At 44.7% G+C, this 19,910-nt stretch overlaps 3 protein-coding genes and 1 long non-coding RNA gene across 5 annotated transcripts; 1 reads left to right on the top strand and 3 right to left on the bottom strand.

The window, feature by feature from the left end:
- Nucleotides 1–192: 192 nt before the first annotated feature.
- Nucleotides 193–3,246, bottom strand: LOC121091337 (nicotinamide riboside kinase 2-like). The gene is made up of 8 exons (XM_040600972.1): nucleotides 2,949–3,246; nucleotides 2,664–2,754; nucleotides 2,209–2,254; nucleotides 1,882–2,068; nucleotides 1,571–1,642; nucleotides 800–906; nucleotides 491–582; nucleotides 193–377 (listed from the first exon to the last, which is right to left on the bottom strand). The coding sequence occupies exons 1-8, from the start codon at nucleotides 2,972–2,974 to the stop codon at nucleotides 372–374; spliced, it is 627 nt and encodes a 208-aa protein (XP_040456906.1). The 5' UTR covers nucleotides 2,975–3,246; the 3' UTR covers nucleotides 193–371.
- A 244-nt stretch (nucleotides 3,247–3,490) lies between these two features.
- On the bottom strand, nucleotides 3,491–16,878 carry LOC121091906. The gene is made up of 3 exons (XR_005829080.1): nucleotides 16,331–16,878; nucleotides 12,403–12,524; nucleotides 3,491–5,945 (listed from the first exon to the last, which is right to left on the bottom strand). It is a non-coding gene; the product is annotated as an uncharacterized LOC121091906 (long non-coding RNA).
- Nucleotides 5,940–10,687, top strand: LOC121091905 (CDC42 small effector protein 2-B-like). Of its 2 annotated transcripts, none has more exons than XM_040602184.1 (4): nucleotides 5,940–6,351; nucleotides 7,907–8,120; nucleotides 8,532–8,633; nucleotides 9,168–10,687. In XM_040602184.1, the coding sequence occupies exons 2-4, from the start codon at nucleotides 8,067–8,069 to the stop codon at nucleotides 9,240–9,242; spliced, it is 231 nt and encodes a 76-aa protein (XP_040458118.1). In that variant the 5' UTR covers nucleotides 5,940–6,351; nucleotides 7,907–8,066; the 3' UTR covers nucleotides 9,243–10,687. The 2 variants fall into 2 exon arrangements, with proteins under 2 accessions (XP_040458118.1, XP_040458119.1); XM_040602185.1 differs by lacking the exon at nucleotides 5,940–6,351 and adding an exon at nucleotides 6,362–7,794.
- Nucleotides 16,879–16,965: 87 nt separating the features above from the next.
- On the bottom strand, nucleotides 16,966–19,792 carry LOC121091115 (translation initiation factor IF-2-like). Its single transcript, XM_040600352.1, has 2 exons — nucleotides 19,068–19,792; nucleotides 16,966–18,066 (listed from the first exon to the last, which is right to left on the bottom strand). Exons 1-2 carry the CDS (start codon nucleotides 19,733–19,735, stop codon nucleotides 18,030–18,032), a joined length of 705 nt encoding a protein of 234 aa, XP_040456286.1. The 5' UTR covers nucleotides 19,736–19,792; the 3' UTR covers nucleotides 16,966–18,029.
- Between the last annotated feature and the right edge of the window lie 118 nt (nucleotides 19,793–19,910).

Here is a 19,910-nt window from a genome sequence, read left to right as displayed (position 1 = left end):
AAACTCAAAGCAGCGTTATGTGTATAGATACATACACACTCTCTCCTACCTATTAAGAGTTGTGCCATTTAACATCAGTTCCACTATAATGTTTTACTCTCACAGGTTAAAAGCAGAGTGAAAAGAATTCCCAGGAGACTGGGAGAAAACAGATCATCTGAGGCCACATACTAGCCTGAAACACAAATGAAGTTAACAGACAAGGGGGAAGTGCTTTTTAATTATGACCATATATAAGTCAAGTTTCAAGGGAAGACTGAAGAATTTAAGAGTTGAGAGTCTTCACAGAAGCTGGAACTTTAGTGGCAGTCAGGTAGACAGCGCAGAGCAAACAGGAATCATCTTCACTCACAAGAATCGGCAGCAACAGCTTACTTCTAAACAGGAAGATACACATGAACGTATTTCAAGTTACAGCTTCATGCTTTTTCAACATAGCCTTTTTTAAAAGGCTTATCTTTGTGTTGTAGTTATAAGCATGAATACGTACCTGCATGTTAAGTAATTCTTCAATCTTATTCTGGATCTGTCCATACACATCATTAAACAGCTCCTCCTTTGATTTTGTTCCATTCAAGTGCACTTAAAAGAAATTAAAGTAAGAGAGTTATAATTCAATGTTTCTGTAATACTGCCAGATCCTAATTTAAAGAGCATGCACTTGACAGGTATCAGAGAAACATACGGCATCCCCTTGCTCCAGCTCCTCTCATGCATCTAACCAGCACAACTATCCCAGGTTTGAAAACCACTCCCACAAAGCGATCTTTCAAAAGTGCTTTTGTCATTAAAGACTTACCCACATCAACTCCAAGATCTTCCATTATCTTCCTGTGCTTTACATACATTGGCCAAACGTGGCCATCAAACAATCCAGGTGGATCTGGTACAGTGTAATTCCTTGAGCTGTAAGTTAAGGCATTGTTATTCAAGAATAGTCTATTTACAGTTCAGGGAAATGACAGCTCATTCAGTTTTTCTACGCAGCAGCCTAAGCCTGTTGCCTGCAATGTAGTTTCTGAGCTTATCAGAAGTCAGTAGTCAGCATAAACTGCAAACATGAAGATACCCCATAAAAGTTGGAATTTGACATGCAGGTCCTAAGTGTTCAAGATACAAAAAGGATTCCCAAGACTGACTGATCTTAACATTGATGAACCACCTCTTTCTTAAAGCGTCAGCAAAGCTTTTTTAGTAAAATAGCTGTCTGCTTATTCCTCTGAAATGTAACTTCAAGTTTTAACACATTTCATTTGCATTAAGAACAGTGAATGTGTACAACAATACGGCCAAATATAAAACCCCATGATAGTTAGAGACCTGGCAGCAGTATCACTGGAAAACTGGAAAGGGAGAAAGCATATTGAAAAATCTGTGCAGAAACTGAGCATTACTCTCACAATCACAACAGCTTGGTAGGAAGCTTTTGGGTTTGGGTGAGGGAAGCTACAGGCTTGTAACAGAGCAGCTGCATTAGTGTTTATCCTTTTTTATCTAAAAGCTTTAGAAAAATGAGTCTTGAACAGAGCAGGATGTTACTGGCCTAGCAAGGGAACTCAGAAAGACCTACCTTCTTCTCCTTTTACACTCTTCATATGGAATGGAAAGAAAGTACCGATGGTGGAATACATCAATCAGCGGCCTGAAAGAGATACATGTTTGATTACAGCTAGACTGATTAGTAGCAAGAAACAGAAAGGTGGAACTACACCTGTTTCCTGTACCTAGAGCTATCTTTGGACCTGTGACACCTGAACTCAGCCGTGATCAATACCAGCTACTAAGTCTTGGTTCAGAACTCTTAACTGTTAACTCTTTTTATTCTGTTGGATGCTTGCCCGTCATGTAAAAATCAAAATGTAGGAAGGCACGTTTGATTACCTGTAGGTGTAAAGCAGGAAGCCTTCAACTATAAGAATGTGGACTGTTTCATCTCCTCCGTCCTTATCTTGCAAGATCTGGGCATCCAGTGTGTTGTTGATCCCATGAGAACGTTCAAACTTGACTGGGTTTTTTATCCAAGCATTTATGGTACTCATCATAGCTTCCATATCTAATGCACTAATCACTAAGACAAAACAGACAACCATCGTTAAGCAGCAGTTAAGTATCATCTAGCGGTAGAGTCAGTAGAAACAGTGCACGTCAAGGATCAAAATACTCCCAAAGTTTTTGAGTTACACTTTGATAACTGTAGCAAAGCCTTACCATCGTACTGTTTGAACCCATCTTCAACTTCTATTTCATCTTGGGGCTGAAACAGCGACAAGAAAAAAAAAACAACTGCTTGGTCAGGACAGCTACTGGGAAGCTCGATACCGATTTCAAAACAAGATTCAAGACCCGACCCCTGGAGCTAGGAAGGGGAATCTTAACCCTCCACCGGGTCGCTCTGCATGCCGATAAAAAGCAGCAGTAGCGAGGCGCAGATAAAGCAGCCCGCTCCTCTATCTTCCCACCGACACGAGCTCGTCGCACAGCGCTCCAGGGAAACGGGGAGCCCTCGGGACAGGCTACATGGCGCAGGCTCACCCCCCCGGCCGCACGGCCGGCCCCGGCCCGGCCCAGCATGGCGGGGGCGCCGGGGGGGTGGGGGCGCCCGGGGGCCGGAAGCACGCGGGGCCCCCCCCGGCCTGCAGGGGGCGGCCGGGCGGGCGCCTCACCTTGAAGAAGTCATCCTGGTGCACCACGCTGCAGTTGGGCAGGGCCTGCATCAGCTTGCGGGTGAGGGTGGTCTTGCCCCCGTTGGTGACCCTGCGGGGAGAGCGCCCGGCCGTCGGCAAGGGCGGCGGGGCCACGTGCGCGCGCCGGGCCGCCTCCCCCCGCCCCCACCCCCGCCTCGCGCCCGCGCCATTGCGGCAGCGGCACCGGGAGGGGATGCGGGCCCGGGCCGGGCCCAGTCCCCTGGCGGGCTGCCCCCCTCCCCCGGCCCGCCCCGCGGCTCTCACCCGCCGATGCCGATGATGATGTTCATGGCGCGCCCGGCAGCCGCCCGGCCCGACTCCTACCGCCTGTTCCTGAGGGGCGGGGGGGACCCCGGTGCCTCCGGTACCGGCCGCCTACGTGCCTGAGCCGGGACCCGGGGCAGGGGGGAAGAAAGGGACTGGAAAAAGAGGAGAAGGTAGAAAGGGGAGAAGCCAAACGTCAACTGCTGGGCAACGCCATGGTGGGAGGAGGAGGGAGCAGCAGCAGAGCTGGTCCGCGCCGCACCAGAGCGCTCCGCAAAGGGAGGCTGGCACCCGCTGCATGGCGCTTCCCCTCACGCTCCTGCGCGCCCATTGGGCCGCCGCCGCCGCACCGCGGCCAATGGAGAGCGCGCAGCGCGGGCGCCTCGCGGCTATTGGGCAGGACGCGCTCACTCAGGCCCTGGCAGGGCTGCGGCGCGGCTGCTCGGCGGCGCTCATTGGCCGCCGCGCTGGGGGAAGGCAGCTGCGCCAATGGCAGGCGCGTCGCACCGGGGGGGGCGGGGCGGCGGTGGCAGCGCGGGGTGGCTGCGCCGCGCCGGGGCCGCGTGTTCCCCTCAGGCGCCGCAGCGGGTTGGCGGGGGCCGCGCCCGGGGAGGGTGAGGCCGGGCTCCGCGCTGCGAGGCGGCCCGAGCGGGGCCCGCTGCCGCTGCCCCCCGAGCTGCTCCGCCCGCCGCCATTACGGGGGCCCCGGCTGTCGGAGCCGCTCGGGCGGGGTGCGGCGCCTGAGGGCGGGCGGGAGGCCCCGCCGGGCCGGGCCCAGCCCGGTGACAGCGGGCCTCGCCCAGCCGTCAGCGCCCCCAGCCGGAGGGCCTCGGGGGCTCCCGGCGCCCCGTCCCGGGCTCCGGCCCGGCCTTCAGCGGCCGCGCTGCCGGGGCGCCGGGCCCGAGAGGGCAGGGCGGCGGGGCGGGCCGAGCGGCATCGCATCCCCAGCGGCGCCAGCCGGTGAGGCCGGGCCGCTGGGGCGGGGAGCGCTGCCGCGGGGCAGGGCCACTCCCCCCTGCCCGCCGCGAGTGCGAGGCCGCGGCGGCCCTGCGAGCACCTGTCGCGGCCGGGCCGGCCCCTGCCCCAGCCCGTGCGGTCGGGAGGCTCCAGGGCCCGGGCTGAGCCCCGGCTGGGAGCTGGTGCGCCGCGGGTTCCGCCGCCCCTGGCCCGGGCTGCGCCCCCATCTGTGAGGGAACAGAACTTGGGCTCGCAGCCTTTTCTTGCTTTCTATTTATTTCATCTGATTTTATTCTTGGTAACACTAAATTCCATAATTTACAAGCTAGGAACTCGGTACGTGTTTACAGCACCAGTAGTTGGTGCATTGCCAGCCATTCGTCTTCTCATCTTTTGTGGGTTTTTTATTAATTTTGTTCTGGTAGGACTCCAGGCAGATCCCTCCGTTGATTTCTCTTGCAGTTACATTTAACTTTCAAACACAACACACAGCTTGGTCTCTTGGCTCGTCTTAGCAGTTACAACTGCCCCCTCCCCCCGTTTTTTGACTGAGCTCATTTCCACTTTGAAATAGAGGAGCTGCCTTGGTGGTTTTTTGTTTTATTTAAATGTGTGTGTACTTAGCTTTTAAAAGGGGAAGCTTCAAATCTCTGTGCACAGAGACTACACCCAAATTCCTTAGATTAACACCACCAACACACCTACATTGTTGGAGGTCTCTGTTAAAACGTTATTCTCAGCTTTCTGTGTGAGGCTTCAGGGTGGCAGAAGGCCAATACATAATCATACTACATAATAGTTTATTACATAGTTTGAGGATTACATCTCAAACCAAATTTGTCATCTGCATGTACGCTAGTAAAATCAGGATGCTACTTCCAAGCAGTTAAGCTCACTCGGCAGCAGGATTTCACCTGCTTGGCTCCAAGGTTCTTCCAAAATCTTGGTAATTTATTGGGTTTTACTCCTCACCTTTCACCAAACAAGACACACTCTTCAAGGTTCTCACTCAAAACTAATTTTAGCTCTAGAAATAGAAGTTCCACTGTTTTTTACCATACCTTGCCATTCAAATAGAATAGAATGGTTCAGGATTTTAATGTGATGCAAATATCAAATGGGCAAAGTAAGGACAATGAATAAATTAGCACGGTGTTTTTTTAGAAAGGCAGTTTGACTAAACATGTTTCTCGCATTGGTTCAGTACTGACAGAGCTGGAGTGAAAATGACAACTGGACTCAGAAGTTGTCACAATTTAACAGCTCAGTCGGGGCAGGGTGATGACAGCCTGCATCTGAGGTGTGATAATATATACCAGCTTTATTATACTCGCTGTCTTTCACTAACAGCTCGGAGTCAAGGGTTTGTCACGATCAGACCTTGAGTCTAAAGGCTGATTGTGAAGAATGGATATGTTTAGCGATGTTATTTATCAAGTTCACCGTGCATCTTCCATGTCTATGGAAAGGGAGAATTCTTCTGTCCTGATTCAGGCAAACATTTCCCACTTTGTACAGAATTGATATTTTGTAAGTAAAATATGAGACTACTTTGAATACTTTTTAATACGCAGCAATGGTAGAACAAACTGAATGTTATGCTCAGGAAAGTACATTTAAACATTCATAAAGCTGTCAGGCGCTCTAAGATTGCGGACTCCAGAATGGCTGTGCATCCTGCCCATCTCATTCAACATCTGTGTCTGCGCGTGCTAGCCATTTCCCTGACCCTTTGTCTCTCTCTCCTCGATGATACTGCTGCTATGGTGAAAAATAGAGAGAAAGAACAACAGGATATTGTCCAGTTCTAGTCTGTGTGCCAACAGTGACAAAATGTTGTTTTCTCCTAGGTTTGGGGATTCTTGTTGGCTTTTATTAGTTCTGGGCAAGCCTGACCACGTTAAGATGTTTTTCAAATTCTTCCAGTTAGTGTGGAAACCTTGAGTCTCTGCGAGGAAGGTGGTGTCCCATGCTCTGGCACGGGCATTCCTGTCCTGGAGGATGATACTCTGACTCATGCAGAGGAAAAGAAAAGTTCTCCTGTAAAACACAACAGGAAGCCGTCCAGTCCTGCTGTGTGCCAGGACACCTGCAGAGCTGCCGCAGGGGTGGAAGCGAGCCACAGGCTGTATGGATAATGCTGAGAAAACTGCACGGCTGCACAAATCTGACGCCAATCTAGGGCGCTATTTTTGGTTTCCGCTCTGCTTTTCTGACACCTGTAGGTAAGCGTGAAGCGCACATCAGACTTCTGCAGCACCTTACAGAGCGAAGGAACCCTCGCAGGGTGTGGGATCACGGTGAAGCGTTTCTTGCTTTGCCATCGGGATTAATTATAACCCAGGGATAGGAACTGTAAATGCACTGGAGTTGCCAAGACGGGAGCTGGCTGTGTGCCAGTGCACCATCCCATCAGGACTCCTGGAGAGCAGCAGGTAACACCCAGGTACGCACAGGGCCCCGTGGAGGTGGAGTGCCAAATGCTGGGGGGTACGGTGAGGGGAGAGTTGGTGTTCAACAGTTATTTTCGGATGGGGGTGCTTATCGAACTTGATGCTCATCTCAGTCTGCTTTCAAAATAGGTTATTAGTGGATAGTGACACAGATTATGATTTTTAAGAAAACCTTAGCTTTGATGCAGTTCTCCTTAATGTGAAATAAACCCAAACAATCTGCAACCAGTGTGACACAGAGCCAAAAGGTTTGGCTTCTGCATGTTCTTAGGTTGTGTGGACCACCGCCCCTTCTTTGCTGCACCCAAACAAGGCATCAGTGGTGATTAAGACCATTGTGAGAGGATGAAGTGAGCTGAAAAATGATAATTGAGCCAGATAATGAATTGTATTAAAACCACCCAGGATAACATGGAGTAATATATGACACATTCTGCAATGACATATCATATAGGACACCTAAAGCTAAGGCAGATGTAACACATGCTTTGAAAGATAAATGGCAGAAATTTGAAAAAATCTGCTTGAAGTGTGAGAAGTGATGAAGTGTAAGAAAACCACAAAGGTGAAAGGAATAGATGTGCTAATTACATAATTGTGGGATTACATAAGAAATGCCTGTGAAGGGGGAAGCTTGTGCTGTTTGGTTGTGAAGCCTTTGGTGGAGTTTCAGGAAGATTTAATTGATGAAGCTGTAACTTCTTTTAAGCTGTAAGTTTAAAAAAACCACACCAACTTTTATAAAATTAACATGTTATAGTATTGTTTTAATGATCTAAGGTATGAAAAAGTTTATATGAAGGGGCCCTCTTTAGGCTGGGTTTGATTTGAAGGAAGATACTAAAAATCCCCAAACAGCAACCTCTAAAAGCTTGGTTTTTATCATAGCTTCAGGGCACTTACAGTCGGTGAGTTGCCTGGTTATGTCTCCAGTTCAGGAGTGCTGTGTTAATAGTTTTCTGTATTCTGGGAAGCTCTAAGCTTTCATGAATGGTTTCTGTTGCTTGGTATACAAAGCTCTTTCTTTTTCTTTTTTTTCTTTTTCTTTTTTTTTTTCCTCCTCTTTTAAGGGCTTTTTGCAGTTGTAGAATACTTTTTACTTTGTGCTTTTGTACATCTAAGAAAAGCAGCTATATCAGGTGTAATAAAGTAACTTTCTTTTGCACTCATTTGTGAATGTTAAGCATTCAATCTGTTGTACTTCAAAGCTCTTTTCTTTCAAGATACTAAATAGTTTGTAAGTATTGGCTAGCTCTGCTTATAAGCAGATAGCAGAGTGTTAAATAAGATGTGATTTCATTCTAGCGTTGCTCTTGCTATGCTTTTGTAAAGAAACCAGAATTTATATATCTGTCTGGGCAGTCGATGTGTGGGGTTCTCAACCCTGATTTCTGACATGAACACTGATTTGAAATTGATGCTGCTCTTCTGTCCAGGTATGTTTAAGAATTTTGCAGTCTTGTTTTAGTCTTCTGAAGCATCTATTGCTCAATAAATGTTACAAGACTTTGGTACACTTTATTATAAATTTAAATAATTTCTTTTCAGGTATACTCATCAGATGCTTTCTGTGATCTTTACCAGTGAATCTGCACGAGTGATTTTTTTCTAAGCTTACTTTAGGAACTGCATCTTGGTCCTTGTGCTGCTTTAACTCCCTGAGAAATAATTACGCTTAGCAAGACCTTATTACCTACTGAAGAACATAATGACTGAATTCCTGGTTTGTTTTAATTGGTGCAATGGTGAACAGCCCCAGCCGGTAGGTAGATGCACAACTGCCATCCTTTATCAGACTTGAAATTTTGTCTTTCAGTTATTTGGAAAATGCTTTCATTGTCATGTTGTTTTGATTAGTTTGTGCTAAGTAATGTCAAACCTAAACCCAGATCTGTTAAACTGTGTTTGAACTATGTGTGTTTTGCCAGAAACTTTGGCCATATGACTGTTTGCAGTTCTCAGGCTTTGGCTTTCCAATATTAAAGAAAGTTTTTGCAACAATTCAGTTAGCAGTAATAAAAGTGACTTTGACCCTCTCTTATTGCAAACAGTCTGAAACAGTTGCTATGAGGCACCACCTGTTTTTTAGTTATGTTTTGTTTTTTTATTTGAGATGCTTGTTTCTGCCTGAAAGCTGCTCGTGTTTTTTGAATAGGTATCTTTTTTCTTACAGAAGAGACGTCGGAGACTGGACCGGAATATGATAGGAGAACCAATGAACTTTGTACACACTGCGCATGTTGGGGCAGGAGACATGAATAGTGACTACTCATCCGTAAGTGTGCACCTCTTGGATAAGCAGAACTCTCTGCTCATTAGCCTGTAAAGCAGGTAGCTAATAAAATGCTAGCTAATTGTAAGAGAGAGAAAAATCTGACTTTTTAAAAGTCAATAGAACAGCATCAGAACAGAACTGACCTTTAGTTTGTAAACACAAGATACTGTGGAACATATATTCAGCACGAAGTGCTAATTTCCCCAGTACCTTTTGTATGATGAGAACCTTTTGGCTAAGGATTTTGTGGATGCACTTGATACTAGGTCCAGATAACACATCATCTTGAAGTCAAAGCTGTGCCAGGGTGAGGGATATAGGAATAAATGGATTTTGGATAGCAGGACCTATCTGAATGCACTGACTTAAGATAGTATTTAACAATCCTGGGTTTAGTTGTTATTTCTCCCTACTACCTTTGGGACCCAGCACTGTAAACTTATGTCTCACCTGCCTCTTCAAATTGATGGTTTTAATAATTGCTCTGGCAACCAGACTTCATAAAATGCAAGTTCTAATGAACTTTTTTTCTAGGCTGTATCAATTCAGGACCACATGAAGTCTAAAGGTGGCTACACGAACAGCACTCCTGCAACTGTTGAGATATAGCAAAGTGAGAGAAGGCTGAAATTTGCTCTGTCTTATGAGGACCCCTTGGACTGTGCTTTTGTATTCTCTAAAACCTCTTTATCATGGAGTAGGGAGAGTACCTGAATTCTAAACAGGTGAGTGCAGGCTTTGGTGTTCTTTGCACAATAGCTTCCAAAGGAGTTATTTTAAGTTAACCTTAAAATGGTCTGTCATGATAGCACTGTAGTAGCAACTGTCGTTTGTTATTGTGGATGACTTCCTAGCTGTGTCCCAAAAACCTCACAAAGTCGTCTTGCAGGATAGGATGGGAAGTCAGTATGAATTGTTTGGGGGTTTGGTTTCTGTCTTTTTCTCCCATCAAGAAATGCAGAGATTGATTTACTTGGAAGATAACATGTTTGCACTTTTTCCATAGGCTAAACTGAATTGTTAAGTAGGATCCTGTAGCTTGTAGTAAGATTCTGGACTTGGTGTTTTAGACCCTTTACAGCCTAATCTAAAAAAAAACAAAAAACAAACCAACAAACAGAAGTACAGCTCAGTAGGTTTATAAATTTTGACGGTGAACAAACATAATGTAGTTAGCAGAGTTTGCAAAACCCAGTGAAACATCTGCCTTGCTGTGATAATGCTTTTGTAGCTTAAAAATAGAGGGTTTGCAAACGTACCTGCTCTTGGATGAGGCTTAGAAAGGCTGCGGTTTCTCTTAGTTACTGGGCTGCCTCCCTTCTGTCCATGCACTAGTGTGACTGACAGGTATCGCAACAACAGTGCTAATAACATGTACCAGTTAACTTCAAGTGGTGCTACAGTATGCTCACAACTGTGTGTTAATTTTGCATGACTGCTAATGAATTTTAATTAAACTAAAAGTATTTAAGATTGCTCTCTCTGCCTGTCTGTAACAGTAACTACACAGGACTTCGAGGGATATCTCTCCTGTCTTTCTGGCTCCTTAATTTCAAGACTTCTTTTTTAGATGAAAAATAAAAAATAAGGTTTAAGTGATACAGCCACGTGAAGGACAGAATTTAAAGAATATCATGAAAACTTGTGGAGAAATATTAAATAGAAACAGTGTCTTGCAGAGCTCCAGCACTTCAGAAATATTTAAATAAATAGCCATAAATGTTTAGTCATACCCAGACTACAATTTATTACTTCTTATACATCTTTCTATTAAGTGGTATGACAAAACTGCTGAAGTAGAGCTAGGTTTTTCTTTTACCCAATCGTGGCAACTGTTCCCCAGACAAAATTCTGAATGACTGCCGGTGCAGAAATTTAGGAACTCTGCTTGCTGTCATGGGGTTCACTAAATACAAGCGCTTAAATTGCTGCCGTGTCAGCATCAGTTATGCTGGAAGTCAGTGGAACTCTTTCTGTGCTCTGGGTGTACGATCAGTTGTGAGCTTTATTCCATCAAAAAAAAAAAAATCTACTGGCAAATCTTTCAGCTTGTATGATGCTGTGTTACTTATGAAGTTGTGATACTTATTAAATCTAGAATGCTGGCTTTGCTGAATTGTTAGGCTGTCTTTTCTGAATATACTAGGGAACTTGAAAGACAGACATGAAACACAGAGCTACCTTTCTTATGCATTCATCACACACCCCCCCCCCCCCCCCATTTCATCTTTAAGGGCCAAGGGGAAAGAGAGAGTATTACTTTTTGCAACAGTCAACAGCTGATCATAATATTCTGCAACCACATAAGAGAAATCTAATATCCATGTCTTGCTAGATCCTTACTCTTGAATTAGAATGTATGCCAAATTTTAATATATTTTAAAATTAGCATGAGTTGGGTGTACATTTAGCTTTTTAAGTCTTTTGTATGTCTGGCTTCTAACTTCAGATCTATTCCAACAGCCTAGTTAAGATACCGAGTTTAAAGAAGCTAAATCCTGTACACCATTGCGGGAGCATGAAGTGGCCAAATTGTTTTAAAGAATAGGTTCTAACTCGTCTGCTATTAGATTGAGTTAATGCGTTCATTGGTCCATACCTGCCTAGAAAAAAATAGAGGTAGGGCAGCTGCTGCAAAGAGAATGGGTTGTATTTTGTTAATGCTATAAGAAAACAAATTGAGCAGGAGTTAGTGTTTTAGTGTTTCCTGAAGACCCATTCAGTATGTTTAAGCTTAGTGGTGTATGCATAACTAGAAATAAAGAAGTTGGTAATCATGTCAGCTCTTCTCTCAAAAAATAAATCGACAGAGAATTATGTTATTAAACCCTTACTTATAGAAAAATTCTAGCTTTCATTAGGTAAACAAAGTAGCACTATCTGGTGTAAAATTAACCTATTTTCATCAAACTATATAGTATTATATAGGACTATATTAAAGTGTCACATCATTAAAAGGAAATGTTTTGCTATTTCATTAAGAGTGCCATTACTTTAAAAATCTAAATAAACATAGAAACATGTTTTAAGACTGACATTATTTTGTTGTATATTTAGAAACCTTATATAGCTGTAATCCGTCATGTAACTCAGTATAAACCTATTCTGGTCATAATAAATACGTTGAACTAGGCACTTGCACTCCTCTCGTATTGTGGAAAATCTTGATATTTTTCTCTGCACTGTAAACCTGTTGGTTGGTTAAGCAGATGGATCGCCATGGCTTGAGCTTTTATTGCACAAAATCAAGTTTCTCCACTAGAGAGCACAATTTTACATCAAGTCTTTTCCATCTGCTCTATGAAAGCTATTCATTGTGGGAGGTTTGGTGGGTTTTGAGCTTGACTGGAATAAAATACAGTAAATAAGACCAAAGGATCAAACTTCTTAATTGCATTGTAGGCTGTGAAGACCTTATATCAAGACAATGTGGCAATGAAACATTAGTGCTCTGACTTGATGGCATTTTATGGGGTTTTTTTGTATTTGGAAGTAAACCAACTTTCAAGTGGAGTAGGATCAAATCTTTTATGTGTAGTCTGGCAGATTCTCAGCACTGTATTTGTTTGCTTCCTTTAAAAAAAAAAAAAGTGTGTGTGTTAACTTATTTTAAATACTGTATGTCTTAGAAAAGCCTAGCAGGGACATCAAGGGCTGACTATCCCATAATGCTGCATAAACCTTCAGTCAGTACATAGAAAAGGTATTTGGCTTTTTCACAACCTAATACATCTTTTCACCTCCTGTAGAGTGACTTTGTAACAATTACCTGGTGTCGTGCCGTGTTCCAGGTTAGCCTGTAGTACGGTAACTTGCAGCCCAGGCAGGCAGCGCTGTTCCTTTTTATGGTCTTGCTGTTTTGGACTATCGAGTGCTTCTGTAGCTTCCAGTCTGTATAGACAAAAAATACGAGATTAATAAATGCCTGTAATCTTACTGTGCCAGCAAGAATAAGCACAATTTGACAATGCTGAATTCCACGGAGGTACGTTTGTGAAATGTGTTGTATGTTACTAAATATGTTAACGCTGGGGGGAAAAGAACCAGAATCTGAGAGTGAAAGATGATTACATGGCTGCTCTTGATTGTGTTTGGATTTACTTTGCTATCAGCACTGGTGACACCGCCATAAAAATCCAACAGCTGAAGATAAGAATAATATTGGCTGCCTTTCATAATCCCTGTGGAGACAGATGAGAGGGACCACAGGAAGCAAACAGTGCCGCGTTACAGCGGTGTCAGAAAGGTGCCCTCTGGTGAGTGGGTTCCTGTATGGCTTCCAGGTACTTTGTGTTCTGCAAACTTGATTAGTCAAGAATCTCAGGTATTTGTTGTAATGATACTGTACTATGAAATCATTCAGGTAAAGTTAGGTGGTTGGGGAGTATGAGGTGGAAGCTAGATCTTCCTAGCGTTTGTATCTTCTTTTCTCAGAACAAACTCTTCATGAGTAATCACAGTACTCTGGTTTACTAGGTCATGCTTCTAGTTTATGGCTCCTGGAGGTAGACCTTGAATACTAAAATCTGTGAGACAGGTGAATCACATACTAAGGGTTAATGTCAAAGGTGTGGAATCCTGAAATAAATTCTCATTCATTAGATTGCGCATAGGCTTCAGGGCAAAAAAAAAAAAAAGCTGACCATAATGGAATGTTTCCCTAAAAACAAGGCTGCTTATTTATTTATTTTTAAAAAGTGGAGACCTGCATTTTTAACTTCTTGCTGTTGTAGTATCACTCTTACTATTTACCTTTCTGTCTTAATACAGAGGCTGGATCAACCGAGTTTAGACCCAAAGCAGCAGTTAATGCTTGAAATTCAAGTTTTAAAATGCTTTCCTCTACAGCTGAAGTCCCAGTGTGCCTAGGGAGATGCTCTAAGTGGTTGGTTGGTGCTTGGGCTTCTGCAGAGAAACTGCCCTTTCTTCACACGCAGTCATTTGTCTAGCACACAAGGCCCAAGTTACTGACATTGGTAGTTTTCCTGCTGCTATTCATGTGTATGTAAAACAGTGTCTATGTAAAAGGTTTCCTAGTTGTGTGCAGAACAGGTGCTCTCCAGGAACCGGCCCACTGGACAGCTGTTTCCTCAGCAAAGCCTTAAGCTGTGGAGTTACTTAAACTTAGCACCATGTGCAGCTCTGAGTTAGTTTTGTACTTTGCTATGAGAAAGCGTGAGGTCTCCTTGTTGTTGCTTAATTCTTGGTACGCCAGGGAAGGTGGTCAGGCAAATTGGGAACTACAGAACAACAGGTTGATTGGAACTACAGAAAAATGAGCTGTGCGGGTGAGGCAGGCTTAGAAGCTATGGAGAGGCAATGCAGTGTATGTTTATGAGGAATGAGCAGGGAGCAGAACATGTGTGTGTTAACGTTTGTTATCTGCAATGCACAGGGCAGCCTTGTTGGGAAATACTCGTTATACGTACATCATTGGCATATGGAGGAAATGGGGCACTTAAATGCATGACTGAGTTGGGACTTTACGAATGGTAGTATCCTCTTCCCGTGGTGGCTTACAAAGCTGTTTACAGAAAGCATGGAGCCACCCAGAAAGCTAGCTTGGATTTCAGCAGTGGCAGACTGATGCCGTGTATGTGTTTGGAAGACAAGATGGCTTTTTTTTTTACTTCTGATGAATGTGGGGTTGCAGATGTTGTAAATATGGAGGCCTGCTGCACCCAATGCTACCACCATGGAACACAAAACAAACAAAACTTAGAGTTAATATAAAACAGTAGTAAAAGGGTAATTGGCTTTGGTCCACCATGCTGCTGAAATGTCAGGGAAGTTAACTAGAACCGCCTGATGCTCAGCTTCCAGGAGCTGGGAGAGTATGGATGGGTTGGGTGGAACTGAAGGGTCATGAAGACTGCTTTGGGGCTGAGGACGTTTGAGGGATGTTATTCTGGACTCTCTGCAGGCTGAGATGCCAGGAGGTCACCACCATGGCTACACCACATTTCCATTAAGACCTTTTCTCCCAATGCTATGTAGAGAAAGGAAACGTGAAAGGAAACTATGAAAGCACTTTAAGTAGGCGGGGATCTTACTCGTGTTTATTCTTGTGCCAAAATCACTCCCAGCTTGAGGTGCTTGATGCTGAACTAGGACTGCAGTCTTCCCCTGGAAACTTACAGGTGAGCAAACTCATGGTAACATAAAAAACTGTGCCCCTGCAGGGAGAGCGGGGTGCACAACAGCACCCATGCCGTGGTATGCTGTGACCTCTGTAGCACCTGAACCCACCCCTAAGTGGCTTATCGGGCGCTGCAGTACAGCTACTGAACTCCTCGTGGATGTCGCTTGTTCCATACATCCTGCTTCTGTGCATCCCATTAGCATGTCCCAAATCCTAAAATGTTACCCACAACCATAATTCAAATGGGAGGAAGTTCTCTTAACCTAGCTTAATCCCATTTAGAAGAGAGCAGTAACAGATGGACAAGAACAACTTTGAGGTGGCTGTTGAGACCGCTACAGTAAAAAACCCTCTGAATTGAAACTACTTGACTTAGTGAACCTTATTAATTTTTTTTGTTAAAACAATGTAAATGGGAAGAATATTATCTTTGTAACAAGTATTAACTTTCTTCAGATATTTGCTTGTAAATCCAAACTGAACAAAATTGAGGTGGTTATTATTAAGGGCCCACCCTAGTTCAGGGGTGGAAAAAGAAGTCAAATTATGTCTTTTACTGGTTTAATACATATGTTTTAATATATATTTAGAACTTCCTCCTAAGTGGAAGGAAATAATCCAGTTTTTAAACTGAAATTAGTATGATTGCTCCAGCTTACTGGAAGTTTTGTGTTTGGTTGTGTGTTTTTTGTTGTTTTTTTTAAAAAAAGATTTAAAATCTGAATTTAAACTACTGAGAGAGAATTTAGTATGCTTTTATAGCTGACGTTGATGAAGAAACTGAAATTAGTTAGGCATCCACTTGTACAGGTCAAAGAGAAAAAGTGTTTGGTCACAGGATTGTGGTGGTGGGGTTATTTTGTTTTGTTTGTTTGTTTTTATGTAATAGTGTATTTACATGCATCTGATGTTGCTGGTGCTTAAGACGTATATTTTGCATAACTTACCTGAGCTGAGTCTAAAGGTGAATGAACACTATACTGATAACCAGCAATTCATTTCGTCACAGTGAGCTGTCCAAAACTCAGGATTTATAGATCAGGCAAAACAATGGCACTTATTATGGACAGAAATAATTTTTTTTAAAAATTGATCTCGTATATGTAAGTCTGAAAGTCCAGTCTCAACATGAGCTGAAGCTGCATATTAATGGTGAAAGTAATAATGCTTTTAAATGCAGCTACCCACGTTTACCCTTGTTGACTCTGCCACCAGGAAACATTAAAACCTGACGCAGTACCTTGAGGTTGTGATACAAGCTTGAAAATATAATTCCAAAGTAAGGTTTATAGTCCTTAATACATGCTAATGTAACTGTGTTGCATAATGGCATATGAGAAAGGCTTTTACTAGTTTTTTTTCAACTACTTTTAAACATCACCTTTGACAATGCACTTGAATTGGTTATTCTTGTTATTCTCTCCACTGCATAATATCCAGTGAAGTAGGGTATTGCTTGCATAAAGTGATATTTACTGGTGTTCAGGTAAGGCTGCTAGTATGTGAGGAAAACTTGCTAGATGTGTGTCTGTATTAATAAATGATTCTTAAATACCAGTCTTTCCATGTTTTGGATCGTTTTCTTGCCAGGAGATGGAGGTCTGTCCGTCCCATCAGGCTGTTGCATGTGTCATCATCTTTGCCGTGTGTGTGTCACAGAGACGGCAGGTTTCAGTAACGATGTTTCCCGTGTCACTTCAATTACGAGGTTTCACAGTGTTACCTTGCTGTCTTGTTCCAGGCTCCAGCCAAAAGGCTGTGAAAATAAAAATCACTGAAAGAGACAGTTTATAGGACAGGCTCAAATGTTCTTTGGTTAAGCCACTTTGTTTTCCTTGTCACCTACTTTATTCTACCCTGTTACTCTACCGCCCACTAAATTGCTTAGAAATATGTTTACATTCAGTATTTGGGTCAGTGTTCTTAGTTATTCGAATACAACATATTAAAAATTCCTTCATTACTTTGAAGCTTGTGTGATGATTAATGAACCCAAAATACCCTCTTTACTGATTTTTTTTTTTTTTTTTTTTGCATGACATAACTGTTTAGTGAGTGGAATCTAGTCTGTTTTACAATCTTAGTCCTTTAAAAATCATGCAATATATTTTCTTTTAAATACTTAACGCTGATAGCCACCCTTCCAGATCTGCCTACCTAACAAGACAACTGTTTTCTGCTTTAGGTAATTTTATGCAAAATCAGCAGAATTAGATAGTAACTCCAAGTTAAGCTAATGGAAGAGCAAATTCAATTGCATGAGGAGGTATAGGGAAAGGAACAGAAAAAGGCTGATCGGTTGGGATAAGTTCACTCAAAAGCTGACAGGCCGTTAACATAAGGAAAACCATAAAGGAGCACTTAATGCAATGGGAGAGTTGGGGGGATGGCCTTGCAATGGAAGGTGGTTTAGATGTCTCTTGGATGTCTGTCCTTGTGTTTAGAAGTGTGCATATGTGGTAGAAAACAGGTAGAGGGAAGGAAAGGATAATTTCATTATCCCTTTGAAAAGGATTTCAATATATATATAGTATTATTCAAGCAGTTTATTTTCTGTGCTAATGGTTATTTAGCTTCAGTTTCCACTTTCTAACTAATGCGCTCAAAGCCTACAATTAAGCATCTGTGTTCCTTAATGCTTTAGGAATGCCTGAATGGAGTTACAGATTTCATTTCATGTCGTTGTTTTGGCTGGGGAAAGTGATTTTTCTGAGTGGTGTTGCTTTTCTTTTATCTGATGGAAATAATTCTGGTGGTATAGAAAAGATGCGATTCTCGGTGTAGATTATTAGTATCTCACACGGATCATAGGTAGAAGCTATATTGTTCATGCCAAATAGGAATGTCAGGTCTAAAACTGGAAAGAAAAAAAAAAGAGGATGGTGGCATATGGATGTACAGACTCCGAGAGCGGATCAAAAACTCGAAGACACCTTGAAGACACTTATTAAAATCAAGCAAGCCTTTTATACCTTTACAGCGGGCTGACATATCAGCCTGTAACTGTGCTCAGCAATTTGCCACTCTAGCACCTTTTTGTATTGCAGACACAGCAATTTAGCAATTCCCTTTATCTATGAGGCCACAAGCTCTGCAGACAACTCTATATCTTGAAGTTTCTCTTCTCGCTCCCATGGCTTCTTTCCAACAAGCATAACTGTGTCTATCTCCCAGGGTTGGTTTTTACTCATTGATGCTGTTGAGGTAGCTTGAAAAACGCTCACAGAGGATCCTTTAGGCTTTGAAGTCATTCCTCAGACTCTGGAGGCCTTTATAAACTTCTGCCTGGGACTGGAAATAACATATGAATAAAATGTAGTTTTTGTCATAGTGCTGAAATTTGAGACTAGATCATCTGGGTTTAGTTTAGGTTACACATTAAAGCCAATGGTAAAAATTGGGAACTGCTTTTGCTGACAAAGATTACCTGAAACGTTTTTATTGGTGTCCTGAATGTGAACTGCCCATGTTCGCAGCTAACGCTGGGGCTCTTCAGTGCAGGCATTTCTAACCTGCACAGTCCTGCTGGACTGCAACGAGTGTGTTTGCTGTAAAGACACTGTGGAAGCATCTCTTAAGCATGCAGCAAAGCAGGGGAGATCAAACCAAACATACGCTTGTTTGGGAAAGTGGTTTCCTTCTGTTTAAAGGAAATTGTACTCCCTAGTATTTTGCCTTGGTCCATTTTATTTTTTTCCCCCCAGCTGCGGACAGAATAAACTTGTGCTTTCCTAGGGAATGCAAGGAGAGGGTAGGGCAGGACAATCTGATGTGGAACCTGATCCTATGAGCAGCTACGCACTGGCAATTCAAATTAAACACACTTTCTGTGCCCAAAATAAGTCATGTACATGCCCTTAGCTCTTTACAGTACACAGAATTGATAGATTTATTGAGGTAATCTATATTAATCTCTCATCCAGATCTTGTTAGATGCAGAAGAGATGGTAGCTGGCATAAAGCTGCATGGTCACTCTGACAACAGCAGCATCATAGAAGCACACAGATGGACAAGTACTAGCTGTTTTTTAAATACCAGTTCTGCACAGAATATGAATTATTAGCTGTGTCACGGTGTGCTGCTATCTTTTATTGTTTAAGCACATGAAATTGTTAGATGTGCTTTGGCAGCCTGGTGGACCTACGGGATGCATAAGCCTGTTGCTGATACAGAGCTGAACTGCAGATGGTCGCGGGGGGGGGGACCCAAACTTGCCTGTTACCATCAAAACACCCGTACTGATCCAAGCACTGCTTGCTTATAGGTATGTAAATGTTACTCTGATTCTTACAGCAACAGAACAGCTGGCCGAAAACTTGCCATAACGCAGCATGGACGTTCCCCCGTGGATGTTCTGCATGGCTCTGTCCTGAAATTCACGCAGGGGACAAACCACGCGTGCGAGCACCGCCGGCCTCGGCGGCGCTGACGGTGCCCAACGATCGCTGCGGCCCAGACACGCGTGTTACCTGCCGGGAGTCCGGCTGGCAGCGCCGGGCTGCCGCTGGCCCCCTCGCCGCCCCGCTCCCGCCCGGTCGCGCCCTGGCGCAGGGGCGGGGGCCCGTAACGGGCCCGAGAGCCCCCCGCGAAGGGCCCCGCGCAGCCCCTGGGCTCTGCACGGCGGGGCTGTGCGGTCTCCCCTCCGCGCCGGCGCTGCGGGCCCTCGCCAGCCTCCTGAGGCTGCCGCAGCCTGTACGGCGCCCTCGGGCGCTGCGGCCTAGGCGCCCCCCGCGCGGCTCCCGCGGCCCCTTGTGCCGGGGCGGGTCCCCGCTGCCCCTGCTCTGCCCGCTGCCCCGGCGGGACGGGCGCTGCCATAGCTTTGTCTCGGGAGCCGTGGGGCACCCCCCACCGCCCCTCGAGTTTCCCGTGCCTGGGGGGCTGTCGGGTACCGTTCAGCCCCCAGACCTGCGCGTCTGGGCGCGGCCGAGCCGCAAGCCCGCCGGGCCGGCAGCCGCCCATCACCCTCAGCACGGCGGGGACGGCTCCTACCCGGGCGGGCGGGGCGAGGGCCGGCCCCAGCTCTCCCGGCCAGCGGGCCCGGGCACTCGCCCGCCGGCGCCGCCCCCGCGGCGGACGGGGGGGGCGGGGACGCTCCGGGGGCCGCGCCGGCAGCAGCCGCCCCCGTGGCCGCGGC

The sequence above is a fragment of the Falco naumanni genome, chromosome 7 (assembly GCF_017639655.2).
Source record: "Falco naumanni isolate bFalNau1 chromosome 7, bFalNau1.pat, whole genome shotgun sequence".
Taxonomy (NCBI): Eukaryota; Metazoa; Chordata; class Aves; order Falconiformes; family Falconidae; genus Falco; species Falco naumanni.
The sequence above is the reverse complement of the archived record's forward strand: the minus strand, read 5'-3'. Positions and strand labels throughout refer to the sequence as shown.